The sequence below is a fragment of the Symphodus melops genome, assembly GCF_947650265.1.
Source record: "Symphodus melops genome assembly, chromosome: 2".
Taxonomy (NCBI): Eukaryota; Metazoa; Chordata; class Actinopteri; order Labriformes; family Labridae; genus Symphodus; species Symphodus melops.
In genome coordinates this window covers 10,292,064-10,318,054 of record NC_136692.1, presented here as the reverse complement: position 1 = coordinate 10,318,054, position 25,991 = coordinate 10,292,064, and the positions used below count along the sequence as shown (strand labels likewise).

At 38.7% G+C, this 25,991-nt stretch overlaps 1 protein-coding gene across 1 annotated transcript; it reads left to right on the top strand.

The window, feature by feature from the left end:
• Positions 1-7,852: 7,852 nt before the first annotated feature.
• LOC306820430 (uncharacterized protein) lies at positions 7,853-25,321 on the top strand. The gene is made up of 10 exons (XM_079338266.1): positions 7,853-7,931; positions 8,280-8,495; positions 8,641-8,745; positions 9,696-9,731; positions 9,816-9,895; positions 10,503-10,599; positions 10,713-10,796; positions 15,838-16,080; positions 16,571-16,662; positions 24,137-25,321. The coding sequence occupies exons 1-9, from the start codon at positions 7,898-7,900 to the stop codon at positions 16,621-16,623; spliced, it is 948 nt and encodes a 315-aa protein (XP_079194392.1). The 5' UTR covers positions 7,853-7,897; the 3' UTR covers positions 16,624-16,662; positions 24,137-25,321.
• The last annotated feature ends 670 nt before the right edge of the window (positions 25,322-25,991 follow it).

The window sequence follows — 25,991 nt, the reverse complement described above, 5'->3', positions numbered from 1 at the left end:
CTTACTGCTTTTTGGCATGTGAGAACACTTTTGAATGCAAGACCAACAACACATCTGTGCACCTTCTGCAGTGGGTTTTGCATAGTGAGTAGGAATCAAGCGGACATACATGATACGCACAGATAGACTCATGCTCTCGGCTCTAGGTGGCCCTGAATGTGAAGGCAACAACGCGAGCCTTTTACTCGGCCAACTAAAGCACATGCAGTTGCTGCAATGGTCTGATATGTGTAATTTTAAATTTACTTTGGCATATTGACATTTGCTACATTTTTAATGGCATCAGTGACTGAGAAAAATAACAATGAAAAGGCATCATCAACTAGAAGATGCCTTTTCCATCAACTAGATGAAATTAGCCAGCTGATTGTTCCACATGATGGTCAAGAGAAAAATAGATTAAAGAATGGAAGAAGAGCATGTTTATTCTCAAATTTGAAGATGGAGTTGAATGAGCTACACCAAAATGTGTCCAAAAGATGGACTTGCGAATACATTGTGATCTGGATTTACAGCTGCGCTTTACCAATCCAGATGTACAGATTAGGAAAAACTATTCACAGAGTAGTTATACTATAGCAAACTGTGTCGTCATCATGTATTTTTCATTTTGTCATCTACATGTTTGGTTGCATTATGGTAAGAGTTCTCTCAAATTTGATTCCCAATATGACTTTTGCATAATTGGCTCAGGGCAGGCAACACTAAAGAGACAAAAACCAACAATCGGAAAAATATTCGTTTGCAAAATAATCGGAAACACTCAAAGAAATCCTGGTTGCAACGTGAGAGAGAGAAGGAAGGAGCTTGACTCAAGGTGCCACAAACAAAACTAAGCAGCATCAGTTCTGCACAAAACAATGACAATTACAGTTTTAAAACAAATATATAATTTTTCATAATGTCTATATAAGAACTTTAAAGATTATATTGCCTTACCTTTCTTTCTGCTTGGAACCTGCTTTTCTAAACTGTTTCTCATTGTAGCTTTCTGTTTCTTTTCAGGCCCTGTTTGTTAAGGCAAACTGTTAACCGTGACATTGGTCATTTGAGCTGAGCTTTCTCTGCTATCATCTGGTAGAAGGGATGAAGGCATTTGAGTGCTGGCACACGACATAGGTGGAGGACGCACAGAGAGGTTAGGAGGCATTTGATCGGTACTTTCCATCCTGGGCTTAAGGCAGTGATAGGTTGAAGATTGTACAGGATTACATGCAGCAGCTTGATAACAGCTGTTTTCTGTCCTTTTTTAGAGCACATCGTTTGCCATTAATTACTGTCAGTGTGTAAAGACCATTTTTACTAATTTATGAAATAGTAAATGCTGAATTAATTACCAATCCTACCTGGTTGAAGATTCATTTTATCTCGGCAGTTTTGGATTGTGCAGGAAAGACCTATCTTATTTTACTTTCAACAACACCCCCTTTGGTGTACCGCCAGTACTTTGAATGTATCTTTCTTTAGCTTGAGTCGATTAATAGATAATTTAAATAGATTAAATAATAAATAAATACTTACTTAAATATATTTTAACCAAAATAACGGTACTTTTACTTCCGTTTACATTTTTTTTCACTCTTTCCACCTCTAATGACATCTCCTATAAGTGATGTCAGAGCAGATCCAGATCAGCATTTAAATTACCTCAAACTTTAGATTCCTACCTTGAGCATGACGTCACAGGAAGATGGCCGTGGTGTGATGTGTAAAAAGAAAAGAATCTGAATTCTTATATAACTGTGTACTAGTTTTAAACAGCAAAAATAAACTTTCCAGCAACTGTAATGTCAACAACAGGCGTAGGAAGTGGTTAAATGGAAATATTTGTCTGAACGAAGAAGAAGACTTTTTAGCAATTCTTATAGGTGTAGCAGCTAATGAGTTATCAAATGTGTTGTTTTTCTTTGAAATAGCCTATCACCTGGTTTCCCTTTGTATTTTCACTATGAATTGGTTTTTTTCAGTTTCTCATTTACGTGAAGCTGTTAAATAGTGCTTTCTCAGTTTCCCTTCATTCAGCTTATAACCTGGAACACAGCAGTGTAACATTTTAACAGCATTTGAGCTTTGCATCCTGACAGGATCTTATTTGAAAATGGCATTTTGTGAATATGCTAAATGAGTGCCCCAGAGCTGATGGCTGGGCTGGACCTGAATGTATGTTACAGTTAATGACAATGTTGTCAGAGCCCCTGATTTTCATTTTGTACCCCACACAGAGCTTGTTCCCAGCTCCTACTACGATTATTACTCTACTTAACTGTCTTTAAATCATTCTTGCACAGACACACATACACACACACACACACACACACACACACACACACACACACACACACACACACACACACACACACACACACTTGCTTGCTGATGGTCTGTATTTGCTCAGGACTTACTGGAACAGGCCACATTGATGTCTGGAAGTAGAAGGACATCCAACCACACAGCCTCCAGGTCTCACGGTTCCACTGATTGACCTGATGAAGACCAAAGCCTCCAATCACTGATGTGTGTGTCTGTATGTGTGTGGGCATGACTGTGTGTGTGACATGCATGAGAGTGTGTCATCACCTGACCACACACATGGTTTGGATGAAGCGTTATCATTTGCACACTAGACTTTTTGAAAATACTCTGAAAACTTCTGGGACCAAAATCAGTCTTGTGCTTCCTTTTTCCTTTCTGCTGTCTTCTTTCTTAAATCCCACACAAGAAGACCCACATCTAGTCTGTCATGAGTGTGAGTGTGTGTGAGGACAGATACCAGTTGGTTATATCTGCTGCCTAGGTGGCACAGTACAGATGATTGGAGTTTGAAAGCACTGGAGTCCTGCCAGTGTGCTTGAATTTAAATACAGCTGGTTGGCAACACCAAGGATGAGAGACTTTAGAATGTGTCTTGTATCCACATGTCTCATCTCTGACTTTATGGTTGAAACTGAAGATTTTTTAAAAATATGTTTTTGGTCTGTTTGATAATTTTATGAGTGTAAAAATATCTGGGGGAAAAAGTTGAAATACTAATCACAAATGTAGGAGCCTATTGTGTTGGCTTCAAATGAGCTGTTTTGTCTAATTCACCATCTACTGCATTCAGACATGCATTAACTTTCATTTATTATAAAATGTCAAAGATTGTCAAATAACTTGGTTTCAGAAGATAAGTTTATTAAAAAATGGGTGGTGCCTCAATAGCTGTTTTTTTTTTCAATACAGTGAATCTCATGAACCTATCACTGTGGACATCTAAAATATGTTATCTAAAATAAATGAACAACCCATGAAGTTCTACAGATATTAATCATTTATTGTTTCAATCCTTGTTTTCTTTTTCTGACAACTTTACTATTGACCTGCACTGCAGACAAACTTGAAGCTTTTTTTTCTGTTTTCTTTTCAGGTTTAGCCCCACACAAACATTTCCTCTTCAGCATTTTGATGTTTACCATCAAAAAAAATCCCACCAACACTTTCCTTTGCATTTACATTGCAATTATGCAAAACATCTTTCTCTCTCTTATTTCCTTGGCTAATACCTATTTCTTTAGGAGTTCATGATGTTTCATCCACCAATAAACTAGGTTACATTGCCAATACTGTGAGCCTCTTTCATTTTAAGAGCACACTGGCATCAGCTGAGTGATAAATTCAGTCAATTGTGTGTGGGTGGTATGGGTTTTATTTTCTGGGTGGTCATATTTGGTTAATGTGAAGTCCAATAAAGGTGTATAATTTGTAGGGCATTTTCACCCAGTCTATACCAGATGTACACACACTTCCTGAGGAGAAGAGTGGGTTAAACACAATATGCTATGTGCACATGCAATTTACTCAGACTGGCTTTGGCATTACGATTCATTGCAACAAATGTCATTTAGAAGTATTTCCAAATTTAAAAAAAGCATCATATTCACTTTATTAGGAAGTCAAGCTTGTTTCACTTATGGACTCTTGTTAAAAAATAGTTTGAAGACAGCACATGTATGGTCATGCTAAAGATTCCCTCATAATATCAGTGCCAGTTTCACTGTCTGTAACCAGCTTATGGATCAGAGAGAGCGATTGAAAGAAGAGAGTGTCAAAGGGGAGCAGGGAAAAAAAGAGAGGAGCGAAGTGTTCTGGCTTTTTGACCTCTTAGCATAAGAAGTCTTCTGAGTTTGAACTCCAGTGATTACAAGCTGAGCTGGTATTTAAAGTGGTCATACTCCCCCTCACTCCCTGCCCTTCTCCCTTGCCTCCCTACCTCCCTTTTTGTTCCCCCCAATTCACTGGAGACTCGTGTGAGCTTTGTGTGTGACTTCTACTGCATGAATTTAAGAGTACATACCTCATGAACCTGTATGTGTGTGTGTGTGTGTGTGTGTGTGTGTGTGTGTGTGTGTGTGTGTGTGTGTGTGTGTGTCTGTCTGTTTTGGGGGTTTAGTCGAGTAGGTGGGCATGGTCAGGGGTTGCCTGGCGGGGTGCTGGAGCCAGTGGGCCTTCTCCATTGTTCAGGCTGGAAGAACCAAAGGGGGGCAACGAGTATTGGTGCTAAAGGTATTGCCTACTTCCAGCAGGGGGTTTGCAATAACTGTGTGTGTCCTCAGATGTGTGTATGTGGACCTTTGCTCCAGGAGGAGCCCACAAGGGGCGGGAAAGGAAAAGTAATTACAGATGATATAGGACCAAAGGGAGGAAATTGATTAAAGAAAATGGGTGACCAGGAAGTAAGCAGGGATCTTTGTTTCCCCTTCAATTAAACTGAAATGTTTCAGTGGTCCCCCTCTTTGAGCTACATGTGGTGGAGCAGGACTGTGGAAGAAAGAGGTTAGGAAGTGTGGGAGTTCTTTTTTTCTCTTATGGAGTGTTGGAGGTAATGATAATGAAGGATGACATAGTGCCTACGGAAGATGATACTCCTTTATCCTCTTTATCTTTTGTTGTTACATTCTTTATTTTATATCTTAAAAACATCATACCCTATACAACACTGGCTTCCAGAATGCAAGCTTGATTTTGATTTAGAAGTAGTGTGTGAGGTAGAGCCTTTAGACCCATCTCCATGTTCCTGTGACAGCACACTCTTGGTGGGATGTTTAAATGTTATACTGTTAAATTCCAAGTTGTTCAAATAGTTTTGTGAATCAAACTGTTTCAATTTCATCATGTCACATTTAAAAAGCAATTGACTATGGATACTGAAAACCCAGAGAGAGATCTGATCACATTTCATGTTAGGCTACAAAAAAAGGTATAGCATAGCAGCCAAGTTTAGATAGCGTTCAGCCATTTTTTTATTTACCATTTTTATGTGAGGCTCACAGATATGATTGAAAAGGCATATTTTAGTTGTAAATGTTAACATTCACCTTGAACACGTTTATTTAAGCCTAAAGGTGGATGATTTATGCTTACAGCGTAACTTTAACTGTCTAGTCCTATCTTCAAGCACTATCATCAATGCAGTTTAGTGCCCAGTTTGCCATTCCACAGGTGGTTTGATGAATTATACTAGTATTCAAAAAGGGGAAAACCTGAAAGTGAATTAAGGCTTCTATTAACAGAGTTGGCCTACTGCCCTGTGTACTATTAACTTCATATCTAGCTAACGTGACGATAAAATGTCATCAATGTTCGTGTTTACAGTCTAAATAGGATCTTACTTGTCTAAAGGCTTTGCAAACACCTTGAAAAGAACGACTGTTAAACAGACAACAGACTTGATTTTATCTGCATATATGGTTTGACAGCTGTATTTAACCAATTTTTTTGTGAAATAAGGGGAATTGTTGATAATTTCACCAAACCAAAAGAAACATTTGCAGGTTGAAAGCATGTGGAAAATATGTGGAACATTCCCTTTTAAAGTTCAACATATCCTTATTCAAACTTTCAAGTCGCGCTCTCTCTCTCTCTCTCTCTCTCTCTCTCTCTCTCTCTCTCTCTCTCTCTCTCTCTCTCTCTCTCTTATTTTTTTACTGTTGCTTCTCTTTTACTTGCTTGGCAAATGTGAGTATACAGTATGAATAGTTTTACAAGGCCAGGGGAGGAATAACAGTGAGAGGAGGTGGTGGTGTGGGGATGGGTTTGGGGGGGTAAAGAAAGAGAAAACAGGTTGTCAGTGTGGTTGAACAGCAAAATAGCATTTTCTCCCTCGGGCTCAGCCTCCACAGATGTTTCATTCAGGCCCCATGGCAGGGCCACTCTAAAAAGTGCTCCAGTCCCCGACACAATTCAGCCCCTTTGTGTGCTGAAGGAGAGAAGCTCGGCCCACTGTTTACTGCTCGTCCACCCCCCCATCCCCCCTCACATCACCCCCCTCCTCATGTTAGCAGGCGGAACAATTGGGGAGGGCCTAGCCCAGAGCTGAGGCGGTGTGGCAGGTCAACAGAATAGGCTGTGAATCCTGTGCCTCTGAATCCTCCGGGTGGGTGGTCTGGCTCTCTCTCTCTCCACTCTCTGTGTCTCCCTCAAACACATACACAGAGAAACACATCCTCCTCTTCTCTCCTCTCCTCTCCTCTCCTCTCCTTTCCTCTCCTCTCCTCTCCTCTCCTCTCCTCTACTTCGTGATTATCTCATCCACAGTGCCAGGTGCTGTTGCCTGGTCTCTCTGATGTGGTGATAGGTGGCCCACAGAGGAAGCCAGACTGGGGTCTTTCTGCAGGATTAGTGGACTGCCAAGTTCCCTCGTCACTGCAAGCGGATCTCGGGACAGACCTGGTCTCGCCAGTCTGCAGGAGGGGCCTGCGGAGGTCCACGTGGAGCCTGCCAGAGACTGGGTGGCAGTTAACACTAATCCTGCTGCTGATTAGCACTGGCATGGGGAAATAAACAGTAATAAATGAAGCTAGAAGGCTGAGTACACATATATCCTTACAGCAACCCCACCCAGGTATGAAAAAAAACTGCTCACACAGTTGTGCACACACATTTATGACCCTTCTAAAAGCAAATGCATTACGGCAGCTTTTTCATTTTGAAATATTCATTTGGACTTACGCTATAAATTACAAGAAAGAACAAAACGTGCTTGATACGATATCCAAGAGCCCAAAGACATAAAATGTAAAGCAAAACATAGGATATAAAAAAAGTTACATAGTCAGTTTCTTATTATGACTCAGTGAATGACTTCTTATACCATTGTAGCATATCCTTCAGACACCAAACATCACAAAATATTCTCTTGGACCCAATAATATTGTGATTTAACTTCAAAAGAAACCCTGATACAGACCTTAATCAAATGATTTTGTGAATCTCTTGTAACTGATTTCTTTTGCAACTACTGTTAAGTATATAAGGAATAGAATCAGGTGAGGTTTAAGTTGATCTTACCTTTAAGAGAAAAAGTGCAACGGTCTCATTGAAATTGTGCGTCTTTCCCCTTGGCCACAGCGACATCTAGTTGTCAGAAAATAGAATTGACAGCATTAGAAAAACACACCAAGCAATATATTGTTTCTACAGTCATTCAGTTAAATAACAGACACTAATGAAAAAGTAAGGATAAATTCAAATATATTTTGCTTTGTATGTAAGTTAAATATATACTCCAACAGCTAGCACTGCTTTGTAGGACTGTAAAATTAATACTACGTTTAAAGTACTCTATACAGAAGAGTTTTGTTCGTGATAACGCACGTTATCTTATCATGCATCTGCTTTGTTGAGTACTTACAGGAGCATCTGAGGTAACACATTACTTCTTTATTTCCTCTTACTTAAACCCTTTGAGCAACACAGGTTTTTTGATGCACCCTGCTGTGGTCAGAGACATTGATCCTCTTTTTAGGTTCCTTTAGAGGCATGCAACACTGAAGTATTCAGGAAGAAACACAGCACATGAACGCATCATCTTCTGCTCAGAGCTCTTTGGTTGTTAAAAATTTATCTGGACAAACGTACAATGGCATTGATTCGTCCTCCTTTCTTCATTCTAGGTAAGGCTCTGTATGTTTTTAATGTATATATTTAATGACAGACGTTTAAAGGCCCCTGTTACTGAACTGTTCTGACAGGTAGCTAACCTTAAATGTCTAAAATTCGATACATTAAATGAGGTTGTTGAAAATGTCGAATAAATAAAAACCTGAAGTCTAAAATATCACACGGCAAACAGGGTCCCACCTTATGAAACAGCACTTGTGTTATCACTTCCCTTTACAGTTAACAGAGCTACTAAGTTTTCTGCGTACTTGCAGAAATTGCCTCAGTTTTGTGCTAAACGTTGGTCTCCTTTAATGTCATCATGGCACAGTTTTTTTAAACGGTTGTATTCTTGTCTGCAGGTTTGATTGTGGCTCTTATCACGGCAGCTGAGACAATGACAAACAGCTCATTAAGCACAGCTCTAAATGAAGGAAATACTTCAACTTCTGTAACACCTTCCATGAGCACCACAAGTGTCACCAGCATCAGCAATATCTCTGCTAGTACCATGAACTTCACCACAACCAACAGCACACTCACACCGACACCCAGACCCACAGCAACAGGAAAGGAAGGTGAGAACAAATGTCTTGACTAATTCCCTTGTGCATGTACTATTGAGTTCTGTATTTAAAAAAAAAAAAAATATATATATATTTCTGATTCACTTTTTTGTGTGATACAACATGTCTGCTGATTCATGGGGTGGAAATTGTAAAGATGGCAATGCACCATCGCCCACAATGCCCACAGCTGCACCTGTCCAAACTAAAAAACCCACTGCAGATGTGACAAAAAAACAAGACAACAACAACAACAACAAAGGTGAGGACACCTGGGACAAAAAAAAACCCGACGTATTTTGTGCTTAGCCTACTGATACCAGTTTAACCTTCACAAACATTGTGATATGCTTACTGTGTAAAGCTTAAATAATTCTCTTCTATCTATCAATAGTCTTTAAATATGTCAGTGTAAACCATTTAAATCAAATCAAAGTTATATACCAATAAAACTTGAACTATATGAAACATATAACCTAAAACATACACCATCTTCTGCATTTACACATCAACACACTTCTGACCTCCTTCTGCACATAATTTGACAAATAAATTCAAATGTTGAATGAAGAAAAAAAAACAGAAACAAATGTTTACAGTCCATACATGAGTTAGAATTCAAGGCTGATTTAATGTCTATATAGTCTATTTGCTTTAGTTACAATGGATGAAAGGATTACAGATGTTGTCTTACAGAGAGCCAATTATCACCAGTTCCACCAGTTCTGAACATTACATTGATCATGTTTGGCTCAGCCTCTTAGCTCTCACAAATGTGCTTTGACAGACAAATGCTGCAACGCTAAAGAGCTGATAAATTCACAGTAGCCGACATTTAAAGTAACAGGTAGAGCTAAAAGACAGCAAAGACTCTGAAATGGGCCTTTCTTTCTTTCTGCTTCATATTTTCAAGACATGTGCTCCAAATGGAGGCAGTTTTGCTAAGTTGGCTAAAAGTATAAATATCCAAGACAATGTTCGCTAACACATGAACAAAATGTTTGCTAAGTGGTTGGTTTTTAGCATAGGCTAGTTGATATTTAGTCCCCTTTGGCAAAATTATCTAGAATTCAATAATTGATAATTAGTTAAAGTTTGGCCGCAAGAATTCCTTCTGACACTTTGTTTGTTTTGCTATTAAGACTGCTTCCAAACCTAGTAACTAAACGTGTCATGTTATGTTGGATTTTGGGTTTTGTTGGGGTTTTTCAGACAACCAGTCAAAGGTGGAAGGAGGTGACATGACTGGTGAGTGACTTAGTTTAAATACACTTCAGCTCATTATACCAATGATATTATCATAGTAAGCAGGAACTGTATTGCCTTCTTCAGGTATTATCATCGTCATTATAATTATCATCATCGCTATTGGATTTGGTGTTGCCTGTTACGTGGCACGGAAGAGAGGAAGGGTAAGTTTGAAAGTCTTTTCTTCAACTAATGATTCAGGCATTGTTTTACATTTTGGGAGATCTGAGCAGATTGTTTTCTACCAATAATCAAGCTCCAAAAAGCAGCTTGTTTGCAAAGCCTTACATGCAGACTGGAAAAAGAGGGAAACAGCACAGTGTTTGTTCAATCTACAAATTAGGGAATTAAAAGTTGTACAAGGTGGAAGGCTTGTGTCATATTAGCTATAGAACCACAGAAAAAAATTAAGCAAGTGTTCAGTTTAGTTGTTTTTGTCACTCTGTTATTGCTACACATACAGTACATGGGCCAGTAATCCAGAGACACATTTACAAATATCATCCTATGGTCACGTACTAATGGAGATGTCAGTAAGGCGCTGCACTAGAAAGAGCCCCCAAGCATTCCGGGGTATGATGCCTTGCTTAAGGGTACCTCAGCAGTGCTTAGAAAGTGAAGTAGCATGTCTCCAGCAATCAGACAAATTTTCCGTACCAGTAACCCTCTGCTCTCCAACCCAAGTCAGCTAGTTTCAAATATATTTTAGACTTGTTGTGGCATTCAAATGCATATTCCTGTCTGATTGTTCTGATAACCCTCGTCCTACAGCGCTACTCTGTTGACTTCACATCCAGACCTGATGATGCCAACATCCCTCTCAGCACTGTGGAGCCCGAGTTGCCTATCGACGCTGTACCTCAGAATGGTATGTCCAGAACATGAACTGTTTACAGTAACAAACGATGTTAGAGAGAGGATGCTACAGAAACAAAAAAAATGTGCCTTACAATTTCTCTTGCTCTTTGATCTTCTTTTTAGGCCTGCAAACCTTTGAAAGTGTTGAATCAACAAAAGAGCCTCAAGAACCACAGACAAAACCTGAAGCACAGGAGGAGCAGAAAGGTACGATAGACATGAGGCATGATCAGTTTTCTCTGATTGTGTTTAAATACTTTGTCATTGGAGCCCTTGAGAGAGAAAGAAAAGGGATCTGGTTTCAGTTGAAACAAAATAAGTTGGGAATTTACATAATCGTTTTGTGGCCTGTGTTCCTTCCTTTTTCTTCAGATCAGTTATGGTGAATAAAAGGAAGCACTGTTTGTGTAAGCCTGGAACGCAACTTTACATTGAGAGATATGAATGTTCAAAGTACTGTAGGTGCATAGACTTTGCAATTGTTAGAAAATTTTTTGCTGATTCATCAGCCAAATATAATGTAAAAAATGTTCAGAAACCAGTCTCTCAACTACAAAACCACAAGTCTTTTCTAAATTGTTTGTAAGCAAAGATGTTGTAAGTTCTACAGGAAGAAATACAGATGTTTTTTACAAAGTGTGACTCATGCTGTGAGAAAAATACACTGATGTCCAAATGAGTTCACTTCAGTTAAGTACTTCTAAGTAACGTTTTGAAATGTCGGTGACGCATTACACATTACAGACTCACAACACTACCTCTTTTGGAGAAATAAAGAGTTACTTACTTGCAGTTCACACATTCACCACTTGATGGAAATGGAAGTCAAGTTTACACATCACAAGCTTATTCATCTTAAATGCAGCATGCCATACAACTCATGACTCCTAGTGGTTGATAAACATACTGTAGTGTCAATTTGCCACAGAAAGTAAGAATGTCTTCCTTTTAATAAAACAAGAAAGACAAAGCCTTTATCTTAAAACAAAAAAACTGAATATATGTAAACGCTAGTTCCGAAATAGAAAGGCCAACATATATGGAAATGATTTAGGATGTCATCTAAAATGTATACATCTTGCTAGATTTCATTCATAAAACCAGACGCCATTATATATGGCACCTTATATTATAAGGTGTTTGATCTTGTGTTATTGTTTTGCTATTTTAATTTGTCTGAGAATGAATTGAGTGTTCCTATTTTAGTCCAGGAAGTCCTCCCAGGCAGAATCAGAAAGGTAAAAGAGGCGGTTCATGTGTAGACCTGCCTTTGCGCTCCGGGCCACACTTTGTTTAAATGGACAGGGCTGATGGTCGCTTTAAAAACAACTGCAGTAGCTCTCTCAAGTTAAAGACTTAATGAAACCTTGCCAGCAATCAGGGCAGTTCAACAACCACCTTTGAAAACATTCACTTGGGTTTGTTATTTCTGAATTAAATCACCTTTAATAGAAAGAATACCGATCTTGATTGAACTCACGATGAGAGTTTTTGCAGTACACTTAAACTCGTTTTTCAATTAGAGAACTTGCTATTGAAGAAACAGATGCTTGACAAACTGTAATTTCACAACAACAATGCCTAACAATCTGTTAGGCAACAATTTCCCCTGAAGATTATTTTATGTTGCACCTCATAGACATTTCCTCTGGTTTATTTGGCAGGAACAGAGGACATAGACAGAACTGAACAATGTATTGCAACACAGAATTTAGAGTTAATAGTAATTTCCAATGTCTGTCCCTGAAAATGCACTCAATAAAATACATACATGTATGGAGAGCATGCTTATAGAAAGAGCTCATCTGTATTACAACTCAGTCAAATGGAAGAAAAGTATCAATTTTCAACCAACTTATTTCATGTTTATGCCCTCAATTGCAGGTACAAATATTTCAACAGCAGTCTGATTTGTCATTTCTCGTTAGTCAGTTATTTGTAAATACTTCCTTTTTTTAAGCAGATAAACATTATTGAGAGTAGGGGCATTTCTTCAGGAGGTGGGGCAGAGAAAAGGCACATACATGGTGCATCCCATCTTTTTGAGATCCAGGGTGATGGAATGAATGCATATTTGTAAAACTGGCCTTGATCTTTAGTCAGATTTTCTTACACCTGTGGTATCATCAGTGGGTTTAGATGTAAGCTTATTCTTAGAGTTGAGATGTGATGATTGTATAATGTTGCCACTCTTGACAACAAGCTGAAGCTAGACCTCAAACAAAAGCATGTGGAACAAAGTGAACAGGAGAGGGAGGAAGATGCCACTCAAAGTTTGTTCATGGAAGCCAAACCAGTTCTGAGAAGCGGTCGTATCGGCCAAAATAGGTTTAAACACCTGTGGACAGGAATTTATCTTAGCTTAGCAAAAAATACCTCTGAAAACCTTGCCTTTTAAGGCAAATTGTTCTCAGGTCGAAGCAGCTTATGTCCTTGAATATGGCAGACATCAGCAGGCTTCTACTGCCAATCCTCCAGAAATTTAAACCCTTCCTCAATTCAGATAGTCTTGGGGGTCGAAAAGTCACAGCAGCAAGTCCCTTATTAGAAATGTGTGGTGGTGTCGGGTGAAGACCATTGCTCAAATATTTAATATGTTTTTATTAGCATTAACTTAATATACTACAGTCTCAGTCTCTGACACTTTATGCCAACATCAGCAGCTATGATGCCTTGCTCAAGAGCTCTTTTGCAGTGTTGGTCACAAATACATTTATTTGACAAATTTATCACACCAAGCTTATTAGGCTAAAATTGTCTTGGCACTTTTGATTTTGTACCACAACAAAGTTACTCTGTCTGGTAATGTTTTGGTTCAACAATGAAAAAAAGAATCTAGGTAGTCAGAACACCGAGCTGTTGTTCCCAAAGTATTGAGTTTTTAAGGTGATAGAGGAGAGCGAGGAGTACAATTTTCCATGTGCTTCTGGTCTTAAAATTTAGGTAACTGTCACCTTGTTTCACTGCTTATCTGATGCAATGGTATGGTGTGGTGTTCATTTTCACATACCTGCTGGAAGGAAAATGAGTCGTTACATCTTGTTGAATTATATTATTAAATAGATAACATTTAAAATTACAAGTTAAAACTGCATATCACATCTTCAGTCCAACTTTACCAAAGGAGAACACTGAACTAAGGTCAGTAGTCCACCTGTAATAAAGATTATAGGCATTCCCCATAAAACTGACAGACGCAATGATTCTCTGAGGATTTGGTTAATGCCTGAGGAGTCATCCTAGTCATGGCAGACTTGTGTGCAGAACAACAGTCTCCCCTTCGTTTCTGCTTTCCCTCCACCGAACCCCCAGTTAGATAATCAGGGAAAAGCTGCAACACATAGGAGTTGTGGGTAAAACCAAAGAGCCGTGGTGGACTTTCGCAGGCACAGACCCACTTCTCCCACATGAACATTCAGGGAAAGGACATTGAGATAGTGGACTCTTATAAGTACCTTGGTGTTCACCTGAACATTAAGCTGGACAGGACAGACAATGTAAATAGTCAGTATTTAAAAGGCCAGATTAGACTTCACCAACCAAGAAGACTCAGGTCTTTCGGAGTGCAGGAAGCACTCTGGAGGACCTTTTACAACTCTGGTGGGATCAGCGCGGTCTGTCAGGAACACACTAAAACTGGTAAAGAAGGCCAGCTTTTTCCTGTGCTGGCCCCGAAACTCTGAGGAGGTGGTGGGAGACAAGAGGAAGATGACAAAGCTATGATCCCTGATGGAAACAATCAAAACAACCCCCACCCCAGACTTTCAAAGCTGTGAACTGGTTATCTACCTCCACCCCAGACTCTTGAAGTGGTGAACTATTGGCCTGAATGCACCACTTATTATTATGTTTATTATGTTTATACTGGTCTTAATGCACTACTCCACTTTATTCTGTTAAGTATGCTTATTTATGGCTTCAGGCACTATTCCACCTTATTTTGTCTGATATCAGGTCTCATATCGTATCCCTCATAGCACAACGGTCACTTTTTTCAGCATTAATCTTTGTTTATACAGAGCTAGTATATATTTAGTCTGTTGTTCTATTATCTGCCATGCACCATTATCACTTTATTATTTACTATCTGCCTACTTGCATATAGCTTATACTTATATATTTATGTTCTCATTTACTGTACTATAGTTCTGTTACATCTGTTCATTACTGCATATTTGAATTATGCCTGATTATATCTTAGTCCGATCACTGTCCACTTATACCTTCTTCTGCACTACAGTTCTGTTTACATCTGTTTCAATTACTTCTTACGTTCTGTTTACAGGCTTAAAAATCCATTTACATCTTACTCCATCGCTGTCCTCTGGATCTAACTCTGTAACTTGTATTTTTAACTTGTACAAACATCTTGACACTTTACTCTTTGCTGTCCTTTGTATCTAACCTTGTAATTTTTGTACTTTGTAAGTGAACTTTGTACTAACACTCTTGACACTTATTCTTCTGTGACACTTCATTCCTTGTTGACTCTTATCATGTTTTAGTGTAGATGCACTGTTGTTCATTCACTGCTCTGTGTGCCCTTGAATTGGCCCCCGGGGACAAATAATTGAATTGAATTGAATTGAATTGGAGAATGTCTCCCACGCCCTGCATAGTACTGTGTGAGCACTGGGCAGCTGTATATTTGACATTTTTGTTTAATTTGATTTTGGAGTGTGTGAATTGTGTGCTTTTTCTTCTGTTGGCTATCCTGTTTTGATGCTGTAACACTTTACATTTATCCATTATGAGATGAATGAAGTATTATCTTATCTTTTCTTTTCTTAATGGTGGGGCTGCCCTACTTTCCCACAGCCTCGAACAGCTGCATGGCTGTGGCTCATTAGGAACTGGTCAGTAATCAGCCACCTCATTACCAACATGGTGGCCCCCTGACATGCCTTGAGAGAATCCCACCCCAACCCTCCCAGACTGTCAGAGAGGGCAAAACCACTTCAGGCTATAGAAGTAGAAATACTGTTATTATGTTGGTAGGTTAAACAGAAAGCCAAGAACCTTGAAATCGAATATGCTATGTCATAGACGGTAACATGATGGAAAAAAATGTTGAAACAAAATTTCACAATTTAATCATTGCAACAGTTACACTTCCGTGCATGACATACATGTTGTTTTTCTCCAGTATAAGCCAATGACTCAGCCTGTGTGTCGTTTTGTTTCATGCATTTTATCTTTTCTTAATATTTACTGAAAAAGTTGTGTGTGGTATTGTTACTCTTCACAGTTGATCCTGATAAATCTGTTGTTGAACCTGCTGCTGAGTCTGCAGCTCCCGCACCAACACCAGACAGCTCTGAGGACAAACCCAAAGAGGAAGGGGTTGGGACAAGTCCTCCTGCACCTGTGGAGCCAAGTGTGGACGAGAAAACTGATGACGAAGGTGTCGCCTCCAACAAGACCTCAGTGGAGTCACTAAAGGAGACAAACGAGAACAACAGCAACAGTGCTGACTTCAGACAGAAGACAGGTTGGTATTTAAGTTTGTACCCATAAAATGGAGATTGTCAAACAGAAAAAAAAAAATCAAATCCGAGAACAGAGTTTCTGCTCACTGAAAAGTCTTCCTCCTTCCCCTTGAAAACTGTTTTCCTGTACAACAGCAAAATGTATATATATATTTTTTCAATTAAATCTTTGATTCCCCCTGACATGATTTTAATTAGAATCACTGGTGAATAAATAGCATTTTCTTTGGTATTTAAAAGGATATCTTCATTGTTTTACTCTGATACTTTGATAAACATGGAGGTCAAAACAGTCTGTAATCTAATCCTGTCAAAACAATTACTCCAAAAACAATCTTAAACTAGGTTCAGAAGTTTGAAAAGGAAAATCCAGTGGGTATCAACCTGTCTGTCTTGTGCTGTGAATTGTTTAAAAGTGAAAATTGTATTTATCATTATTATATGTAACTTATACTTTAAAGAAAAATACTTTCTTCTTTGACTTTTAAACAGATTTGATGTCCAGCAACAGCTTCTGCGACGTTCCTCTGGATTGCCCTGTATGAGACCCTTCTCTACCCCCTGTGCTGTTCTTCAGGAACTTGGTAAGAGCACAGAATAGACACTGTGCTTCAGCTGCTTCGCTGCTCAGCCAGCTAAGGTGTTGGGAAAAGGGAACCACCACTGAACTGCATGTCAACATTCACACTCGTATCACCCCTGGGAAGGCTGTGTTACAGCTTCCTGTCCTGAAATATGATTATAAAAATAGAGGAGTCATAACCATTAAGTCTAAAATTATAAAATGTGCTTGTCCAAAAAAACTATAAATCACAGTGACAGTGTGGCATTTAGGAGTTTAAAAATACACACTGTTTCTGCATCCATATCTGAGTTTCTGTACTGGTTGAAAAAGTCAGTATCAACGTGTAGTCATCGTTCCTTCAAACTGTCTTTTAGTTTTTTAATAACAAAAATTTAAAATTTGAAAGATAACTATGTGTCATTCTGCAAAATGATATGAAATTGACAACTATTTATTAACTTCTCTGCAATCTGATTTCGTAACCTTACCCCCTCCATCATTATCACAAGACCGGCGTTCCGAAGAGTAAACACAATTTACTAATGTAGAACAAGAAGAAAGCAGACCCTGGGTACAGAGCTTTTCTTTGATCAGTTTAAAAGGTTCTTTGTGTTTATCTGTAGGCCAAAGTCTAAATGCCCTTAATTATTATGAATAAGCAGTTGTTGTTACTTTATTAATGTGAGACTACTACAGATTTTTTACTGATATCCCCCTAATTCAGCTAACACAATATACACTTGGCTGCATTGTTTTGACCCTCTGTTCCTCCTGTCCTATCTAGAGTCATTTCACACAAGTACTAACATGGGCTCTCTCAGACTAGTCATCATGTACTTCAGGATGTAAGGCCCACACCTGCACCTGCAACCCGTCTCCTTATCGGCTCAGAAACACTCAAAGCAGAAGCCTGAGTCCCGAGGAATTCACACTGCTCTTAACAGCTGATGATAAGCTCACATCTGAGAAGTTGAGCGCTCAGATGCTGTGAGTTCATCATTCACGGATCATCTCCATTCTCACAAAAGCACCAGCTTTAGATATCCCAAGCATTTCAGGGGCGGCCCTACCTTCTAGTCCTATACACCTATATATCATGGGAAAGAGGATTACTGTTACTGTCTTGTATTTAGAATCTGAAATAATATTAACAACATCAATCTATTTTTTTCTGTTTTGGTCAGTTTGATTCAAAGCTCTTTTGTGTCAGTCAGGATCATATCTTACCTTTAACAAATAGCATTCACTATGCACCTGAACCACAATTGTTTACCTACTATGAACACAATCCAATATGATTTTAAGACAGTGTAAATGATATGAAAACACTGCTACACAAGCCTTAAATCTTAGTGATGGACTTGCCTGATGTTACTCCTGCATTTTGTCCAGAGGTCCTATGGAGAAAAGATTGATCTAAAACTGATCTAATTGTTTTTCTTGTAAGAACATTTTTAGATTTTTAGTACACACATTAAGTTATACAGTATATTAAGTTCCTTACTTTGGAAAATTCTGCCAATTTGCAAACGTTAAAAAGTGCCATTAGAAGTAAATATGAAAACTGAAATTATTATTATTTTTAAAATACATTTCAGATTGAGATATTGTCTTTGCTTTAAGATGATATTTAAACTAGTTTCCTAGAAAATACGTTATGAGAATGCCAGAAATTCCAAAGCTCCCAATTGGAAAAAGTAAAAAGTACACTCTCTTCACTCTTTCCCACCTGGTCTGGGAAGCGATTAGCAACCTGGAAACTGCAGTTGAAAGGCTGCTCATCGTTCTACAGGATAATGGATACGAGCTGACAAGTCATAAACTAAACCAGCATAATTAGACCCAGAGTTTCACTGTGTTATTTTCCAGTCAGAGCTGGACTTTCATGTTTGATGGCTGATGTTGGAGGAAACTGTCTGCACTGTCTGGGATAAATATTTCACAGAGAGGAGGGGGCAAGTGTAAGAGAGCAACAGACTGAGATTTAACTGTGTGAGACAAACAGGGGTCGTAGTTAACTAGAGGCAGCTTGTTTTATTAGCAGAGGCTGTTTTTGGAGGGTGGATGATGGTGCTGGTTCAGAGGCAGGTCAAGAAAAGGTAACAACTTAAGAGTTTGAAATACGAGTTAGTTGATTTTTACTTTGAAGCTTTTTGTCCCTTTTTTGGCTTCCAGTAAGATCCACAGTCATAACTTTATTGGGGGCATCTACAGGTGTTAACAATGAGTCACTGTTGGCAAGATGACAATTCACCATACAGTAAATACAGGATTTTTTTTCTCAGTAATAACAGTTAAGGGAAGCTTCCTGCCCGGATTGTTTGATGTGGTTTAGATCGGCTGGTTGGCCGTTAGCCCTGGGCGTCATTACAGGAGGGAGGGACTGTCGGAAAATGCAGACTGACACTCCCTTCTCACTACTAGAAAAAACAGCTGGTGGAGGAGGTTTTCTGTCACTTCCTCTGTTGACTTCCTACCACAAAACATCAAGTTTGGGTCGAGTCACAAACTTGCAATGTAAAGACTTGAGGATGGCTTTTAGACTTGTATAATTAAAGGACTATGCCTTGGATATGTGCTGTTTATGCACTTCAGAGCTGACAACTGGTTCATCACTTTTTTGTAATGTAAAGATTTTGTTGAATTCTGCCGTTTTCTGATACTTACCAATCAAACATTTTTTTTTGTTTTCAATTAAAAAGAAGGCTTTTGAGGTGCCGTTGGATGAGTTAGTCCAATAGGTTTGCACAACCCAAGTAGAGAGGCTGGTGGCTAGGGTTGAAATCCAACCTGTGGCTCCTTTTCCGACATGTCAGTCCCCACTCGCCCATTAGTGTATAAAATATGCTTTTATGTTCATCATCAACAAGTTTAAATAAAGCCAACAACGATCACATTAAGGTGTGTCCGACATGTCCGTTACTTTAAATTTTATTGTATTTGGATTATGATGACATTCTTTAAAAAGAAATAAAACAGGCCTTTGACATTTTTTTATTAAAGGAATGTTCAAAATGTGCATTATCACAAGCTTTGGGTAAAAATAAATAAACGTTTTGTGCATTGTCAGCATTTTGGGATAAACAGAAATGATTACCCAGACAACCTCATGGCATCAAAACAAAAGCGGGCATTCATAAAAAAACCAAATGCATTTGGTTTCCTTCACCAGTGTTAAAATACCAAGCTTTGTGACGTTATATACTTGGCTTAACCACACGTTTCAATGAAGATTGTCCATGTTGTAAAGCTTTTTGTGAGGAACAACTCAGGACCAAAGCTTTTTCCATGCAACACCAACATTTAACGGCAAGGTTTAATGAACATTCAGGCCAGTTAAAGGCTTATTAATTCATTTTAACTTACAATAAATGCTTGTAACCAATGCATTCTATCAACATAATTTAGTTTCTTTTGCTTGCTAAGAGAAATTTATTCTAACAGCTGAGATAAAAGCTCTTAAAAAAGTGCTTTAAAAGAAAAAAATTGGACTCATTCTGAGAGTCAAGCGATAAGATGATTGATGCATCTTTTATATCTGTGAGGGAAACATGTGGTTGAAGTCAGCAGCCATGTTAGTGTATCTTAGTAAAAAGACTGCAAGCAGATTAGAGTTTCCGTTTTACAGCAGGTTAATAACGTCTTGACCTTTTTTTATTTCTGTCCATAAATTAGGCCGTGACTTTTGAATGTTGCGGCTAAATGCTTAATCTACATTCATTTAATGAACTTTGATATCAAGAGGCTGTATATGCTGTTGGATGCAGTTGTTAGAGCTGTATGTAAAATAGATTTAATAGTCATTCCAGGCATACAAGTGAGTGTCATTGGACTAAATAAATCTGTCAGTGGTGTTTGACCTTTGACCTGTAAGGATGTCATTCCCCTTAACGCTCTGTCATCATGTTAGAAATTGTGCACAAACAAAAAACAAGAGCAGGAGACAAGCTTATTGTTAACTTTGTCTAGTTTGTTTTGAAACTGAGTCCCTCATGATATCATGGTTTGCTTTTGTAAAACAGGCTCAGACAGTGACAAATAAGCTTAATCTGATTGTCTTCCAAGTCATACTAATGCAAAACTCTTCAGCCTGTGTCATTGCACATGTGCACTGATTGAAACTTTCCTTTGTGTCAAACCTCACAGGTTAGCTTCCGGCTCCCTGCCTCTTTATCAAAACCAAAGCATCAGTGCTCTTTCTGCTTTGTTGTTTTGACCCAGAGAGGCCTCTGGGTTGAAGTCCTTTCCAAGGCTCAAAGGTCAGATAATCTTAATTAAAGGGTCCACAGTGACTGCGGGAAAATAATGTGGCCTCAATGTCAGAGTGAACTGGCTCACATTCTTTGCCTGTCACTGAGCAAGTCTCTGCAGAATTGGATGCATAGCGGCTGCTGTGATGTGAAGGCCACAACCAGGATACATTTCAACAAAGACAACCAAACAGGATAGAACCTGAAAAAAATGAAAGCAATATTTGTGAGAACACAGAGGAAGAGAAAATCTTCCACGAAGGAAAGTAAAAGTGAAAGGTTTCTAAGAATCCTGATGCTCCAATTTACAACCTCTTATTTTAAGAGATGACAAAGTATGCTGGGCCTTGACCTTTACTATTTACACCATGGACACTTTACAACAACAGTGTCACATTTTGTACATTCTTCCTTTGTAGTTCAGTTCATACTCTGGCAGGTGGACGGCAAAACATTTAGAGGACTTAATTTAGTGCATACTTCCATACAAAATGCTGCATATCACTCGAGAAAGTTGCAGGAGTACATTGTGAAAATATTTTGTAGAGTATTCTTCTTCTGTTATGTTATTTATACCTTTATCAAATATTTACAATAGTTATCAAGAGAAATCAGAGAAATCTTTAATTTTATAGTTGTTATGGGACGTGTCTTGTCACAGCAGCCGCCATGACAGACATGACATGATTATTGTTGCCATGGAATCACTGGATGGTAAGGCGAAGGCTGCTTCCTATTAAGAAGCTGGAACTGTGACTACTGTTGCTATATGTTCTACTCTGATAAAAACATTGTGTTTATTGTACTTGGATACCTTAGCTAGTAGGTAAACACACAATAGGTTCTTCTTCATGTCTCTTTAGCCTGTTTGTCTTGACCACAGTCAATTCATTTTCGTCGTGGGATGGGATTGGAGTAGCAGAATCCGTCCCGTGATTTCGTGCAAGCATCAATGTCATCTCTTTGGGGTTTATTGATTAAGAGTCCCCTCTCAATGGAATTTAAACACTGTGCATTTGTAAATCTCTGAGATATGTGTCACATCAGACAGTTTAGAATTCATAAATCACAAAGAATGTGAGCAGCTGAAGCTTGTTTAAAAGTCAACCTGCTAGCCATCCAGAAAGATGCTAGCAGTAGCCATTCAGAAGCTCTCCAACCTTCAGTCTATAAAGGAAGGTTAGCTCACCCAAGTCTTTAGAGTTTATCCTTCAGGAAGTTTGACTACCTGCACCAAATTTGTTTCTGCCCTGTAGTTTCCAAGACATTTCACCCCACAGTTAAATGGTGGCCCCCGACATGCAAGTTCCTACTGTATAGCTTAATGCAAATGGTTTCTTCACTGACCTGCAACTCCCCCAGGACTCAAACTCCATGAGGTCCACAGTTGTAGGGACAGATTTGTCTGTTGTCCTCTCCAGGCAGTTTCAAACATTCCTGCCCTGACTGTGTGCAGTTGGCAGTGTGACTGTGATCAGGAGGCCTGCTGACAGACATACATTCATTCACCTGCTGGTATCGCCTCCGGCATCGGCTCCACATTCCTCAGGCAGTGTCAAGCTGTCAGAGTCACACCGTGGCTTTATTACATCTCAGTCTCTCATCATTTACTCAAAGTGTAAAGTATCTCAGGTGGTATCTCAGGTGATGCTGAAAAGGAGTTCCTAAAAATGTTAAACCTTTAGTTTCCTTTCATGTCGCTGAGTTGAGTTGAGTTGGACGTATCTTGTGTTGATCCATTTGAGTGATAGCAACAAAGCACTGTTGTTAAATCTGTATATCAAACTGTTAACCTCGTCTCGCATTAATGTGTGCATGATGATGCTATAAATTCGAACGGTATATGCACTTTACCATAATTCACTTTTTGACTCTCAAAATTCTATCAGAATATTACTATAAAGAATACTCACAACACAAAAGAACTGTCGCTTTTGAGCTAAATACTAACATGCTGGGTAATATGCCTTTACTGTTGAGATAGGAAAGTGGACAGAGTCGTTAATCAGGGAAGAGAGGGAGAGAGCAGGGAATGAAAAGCAGGAAAGGAGTGACAGGTCGAATCCAAACAAACACATCACTCTGAGGTCTACAGCCACTGCACCAGGCGTGCACCCTAACCACCCAGCCAGCGGCACCCCACCGAAGCTAATATTTTCAATGCAAACCAATGCAGTTCAGCGTTTTCAGTGCTCAATATATTGTGCAAAAATTCCCTCGGTTCCATCGTTTTTGTGCACACTTCTTGGTGAGTCAATAGCCCGAATAAAAACATTCAACACACAATACAAACAGCTCAGTTCAGTGACACATAACGTAATGTTCAACTGTTGATTTGTGTCCCATTTACACACTTTTATTTTCCACTGAGAACTAGAGTGTATGTATTTTTAAGAGGCCAAGTAAGGTTCAAAAGAAAACTAAGGAATTTACTTAACCTCCAATTGGTCCTCACAAAGTGTCTTTGTTTTCCCTGAATGATGTTGTGGGTTTTCTATTTGTAGGTGAATGGAAATGAAAGATACCCTTGCTTGGGATTCAGTTGGGCATTTTCTTCCAGACCACTAAATCCCCCCTGGAATTCCCAATCTTTCAGCAGCCAGGTTTCACTATAGTGGCCAACTGGTCACCACAGATCCCTATCTGTCACTGTGGTTTGACTCTGCATAGCAGTATGGACTAAGATCAATGTGAAGTCTTACCTGAAACCTGAGCCACAGTTTAAACTAAACTCCTTTATTTTAGATGCAGTTCAGATTAACTCAGGTCAGAATAGAGCTTGTGTGGTTTGTGGGAACAAATTTGATATCTATACGATTTGATTTGAACGACTGTCAAAGAGAAATTGATCAGTTTGCCCTCAAACATGTTGATAGAATTAATTTCTTGAAATGTTGGTCGTAAATACTAAAAAGTGCAATACACAATTTAATTATGTATTGAGACACACATTTGGTTGAATTGAAGACAAATGTTCTACATCCTGCTGTCACACCAGCCTCAGGGACAACTTGTTTTTTTAGCCATTTAACAGTTAAGCGTAAATCACATCAATAGATCTGAAACAGGATTATGTCAGTTATCCTCTACCTCGAACAGATGTTTCTCCTGAGAGCTAAAAGGTCATGGCAAAGGTCACGTAAACTTGGCCAAAGCAGAAGTTACAAGGGGAAAAGCAGGTGATTGTTGGACACGTGACTGTGGGATGGGAAACATTGAAACATTGTTTTCTTTCTCTTTCAGATCGAGGAATTGCTCATAAGCTCAAGCAGGCGCATACAAAAGGACACATCAGTTCAATCTGTTTAAGCATCAAGTCAGCTTTTGCCTCCTTTTTTAGATTTTGTTAAAGCAGTTTTTTCGGCGTATTAGATGTTGGAACCATAATTGTCCAACAGTTGGCTTTTCTAGACACATTTCTTACATGATGAAATGACTAAATGGGTCAGAGGTTTTGGGTGGATATGCAGTATATACTGGCTATATTTTCGGTACAACCGAAACAGGTTTGAGCTCTCTCTGTTGAAGGATTTATGTTTAATTATGCATTTATTAAATTACTCTTTTGACAACAAATAACATTCTCGTAAAAAAAATTGTCCAAGGAAGTATGGACAACAGGAACGCAAGGAATAGAAAAGACAAATCCTCCCTGAGTATTAACCCATATACTCTTTTGTAAAGTGTCACGAGATAAAACTTGCTATTAATTGGCGCTATACAAATAATGATTGATTAATTAAAATGTCAACAACTAAAACTCCTCCTGCGGTCATCATCAAATGAAGGCTTTGGTTTAAACAGATAATGTTTTCGTCAAGACAATCCTTGGCATTAAATGTGCGTATATAGTGCCAAATTCCAAAAGATATCTTTAACAATCTGAAATTGTTTTTTATGGCATGCATTTTCAGAACTACTTAAATGAAGAAGACAATGATCTAATTTTAATCAGTTTTCTTGTATAGATTTAGAGTCTAATGTTGTATTTCAGTGCTGCATTGTTGCTTTTATGTTAAATGTTTTAAAGGAAGATTTTGAAACTTTGTCTGAAAAGTCTGATTTGTGTTCAATATACTGTATATAATGTTTTCTATGTATTATTTCCTCTAGCTCATGAAATATTAAAATGTGAAATACCATCAGCAACCTAAAACATAAGAAATAGAGTATAAGATAAGTTGCTAAGTTCAGCATTTCTTTGCTCTATTACTGATTTTGTCCAGCTGTCCTGTAAAATCACAACAACTTGTTTTACTGTAAGTGAAAATATAAGCTCCATATGCAAACACATTTAGTTCAAAGTGATAGTGTTAACAGATGTCTACATGCCTGGTTCAGTCGCCAGGTATGGTGTTGTCTTCATTCTTTAGTCATTGTTGGTGCTTATTAAACCTTTCAGAGATAATAAAATGGAGTTCAAATCAATCATTTTTGCCTCTTTACATGTGGTTAACATGAAACTATTTCCATTTTTTATTTAAGTAAAACAAGCACTGAAGGACTCTTTATATAAAGCTCTTGTTTCTGTTCAATTTTATGAGCCATTTAGTATTTTTAAATGTCCATTGCCCAGTGTTTGGGTCTGCTCCAGCGGCTATATCAAGCCTGTTTCCATGGGCTTCCGCTCTCCTTTAAAGACAAGCGATGGCCCCAGCCTATATCAATCTGCCCACAGGATGTTTTAATCCACCATTACGCAGATGAAATGTTGCACTGAGCCTGTGGCGCACCAGTGACGGCAGGAGCGGATCTAAATTTTGTGAGCTAGCCCCTCAAATCTGACCGCAGTCATGGACACCCTGCGCCAAATCATCCAGGGCAGCAGAACACAAACCTGTTCCTCCCCGGAACTGGATCCAAATGTCTCAGGTCTCAGTATCCTCTATTTATACGCTGTGTATATATACAACAGACCCAGATGATTAGCATGCTAGTGCATAGTGAAGAGAATGTAGGGGGAATCTACCTTGGCTATTTGAAGGAGACACAAAGTTTATCAGGGGTCAGCCTTCTCTCTGAATTCACAGCATGTTTTCAGTCCTTTAGAACTACTTTTACCAGAGATAGTTCACATATTCTTTAGTTGACCCTTTGA

Bases quoted from the DNA above. Each gene is read 5' to 3' on its own strand.
- LOC306820430 (XM_079338266.1), top strand. From the start codon at position 7,898: ATGGCATTGATTCGTCCTCCTTTCTTCATTCTAG. The intron at 8,496-8,640 runs GTGAGAACAAAT...GAAATTGTAAAG, and splicing joins CACAGCAACAGGAAAGGAAG to ATGGCAATGCACCATCGCCC. The intron at 8,746-9,695 runs GTGAGGACACCT...GGGGTTTTTCAG, and splicing joins CAACAACAACAACAACAAAG to ACAACCAGTCAAAGGTGGAA.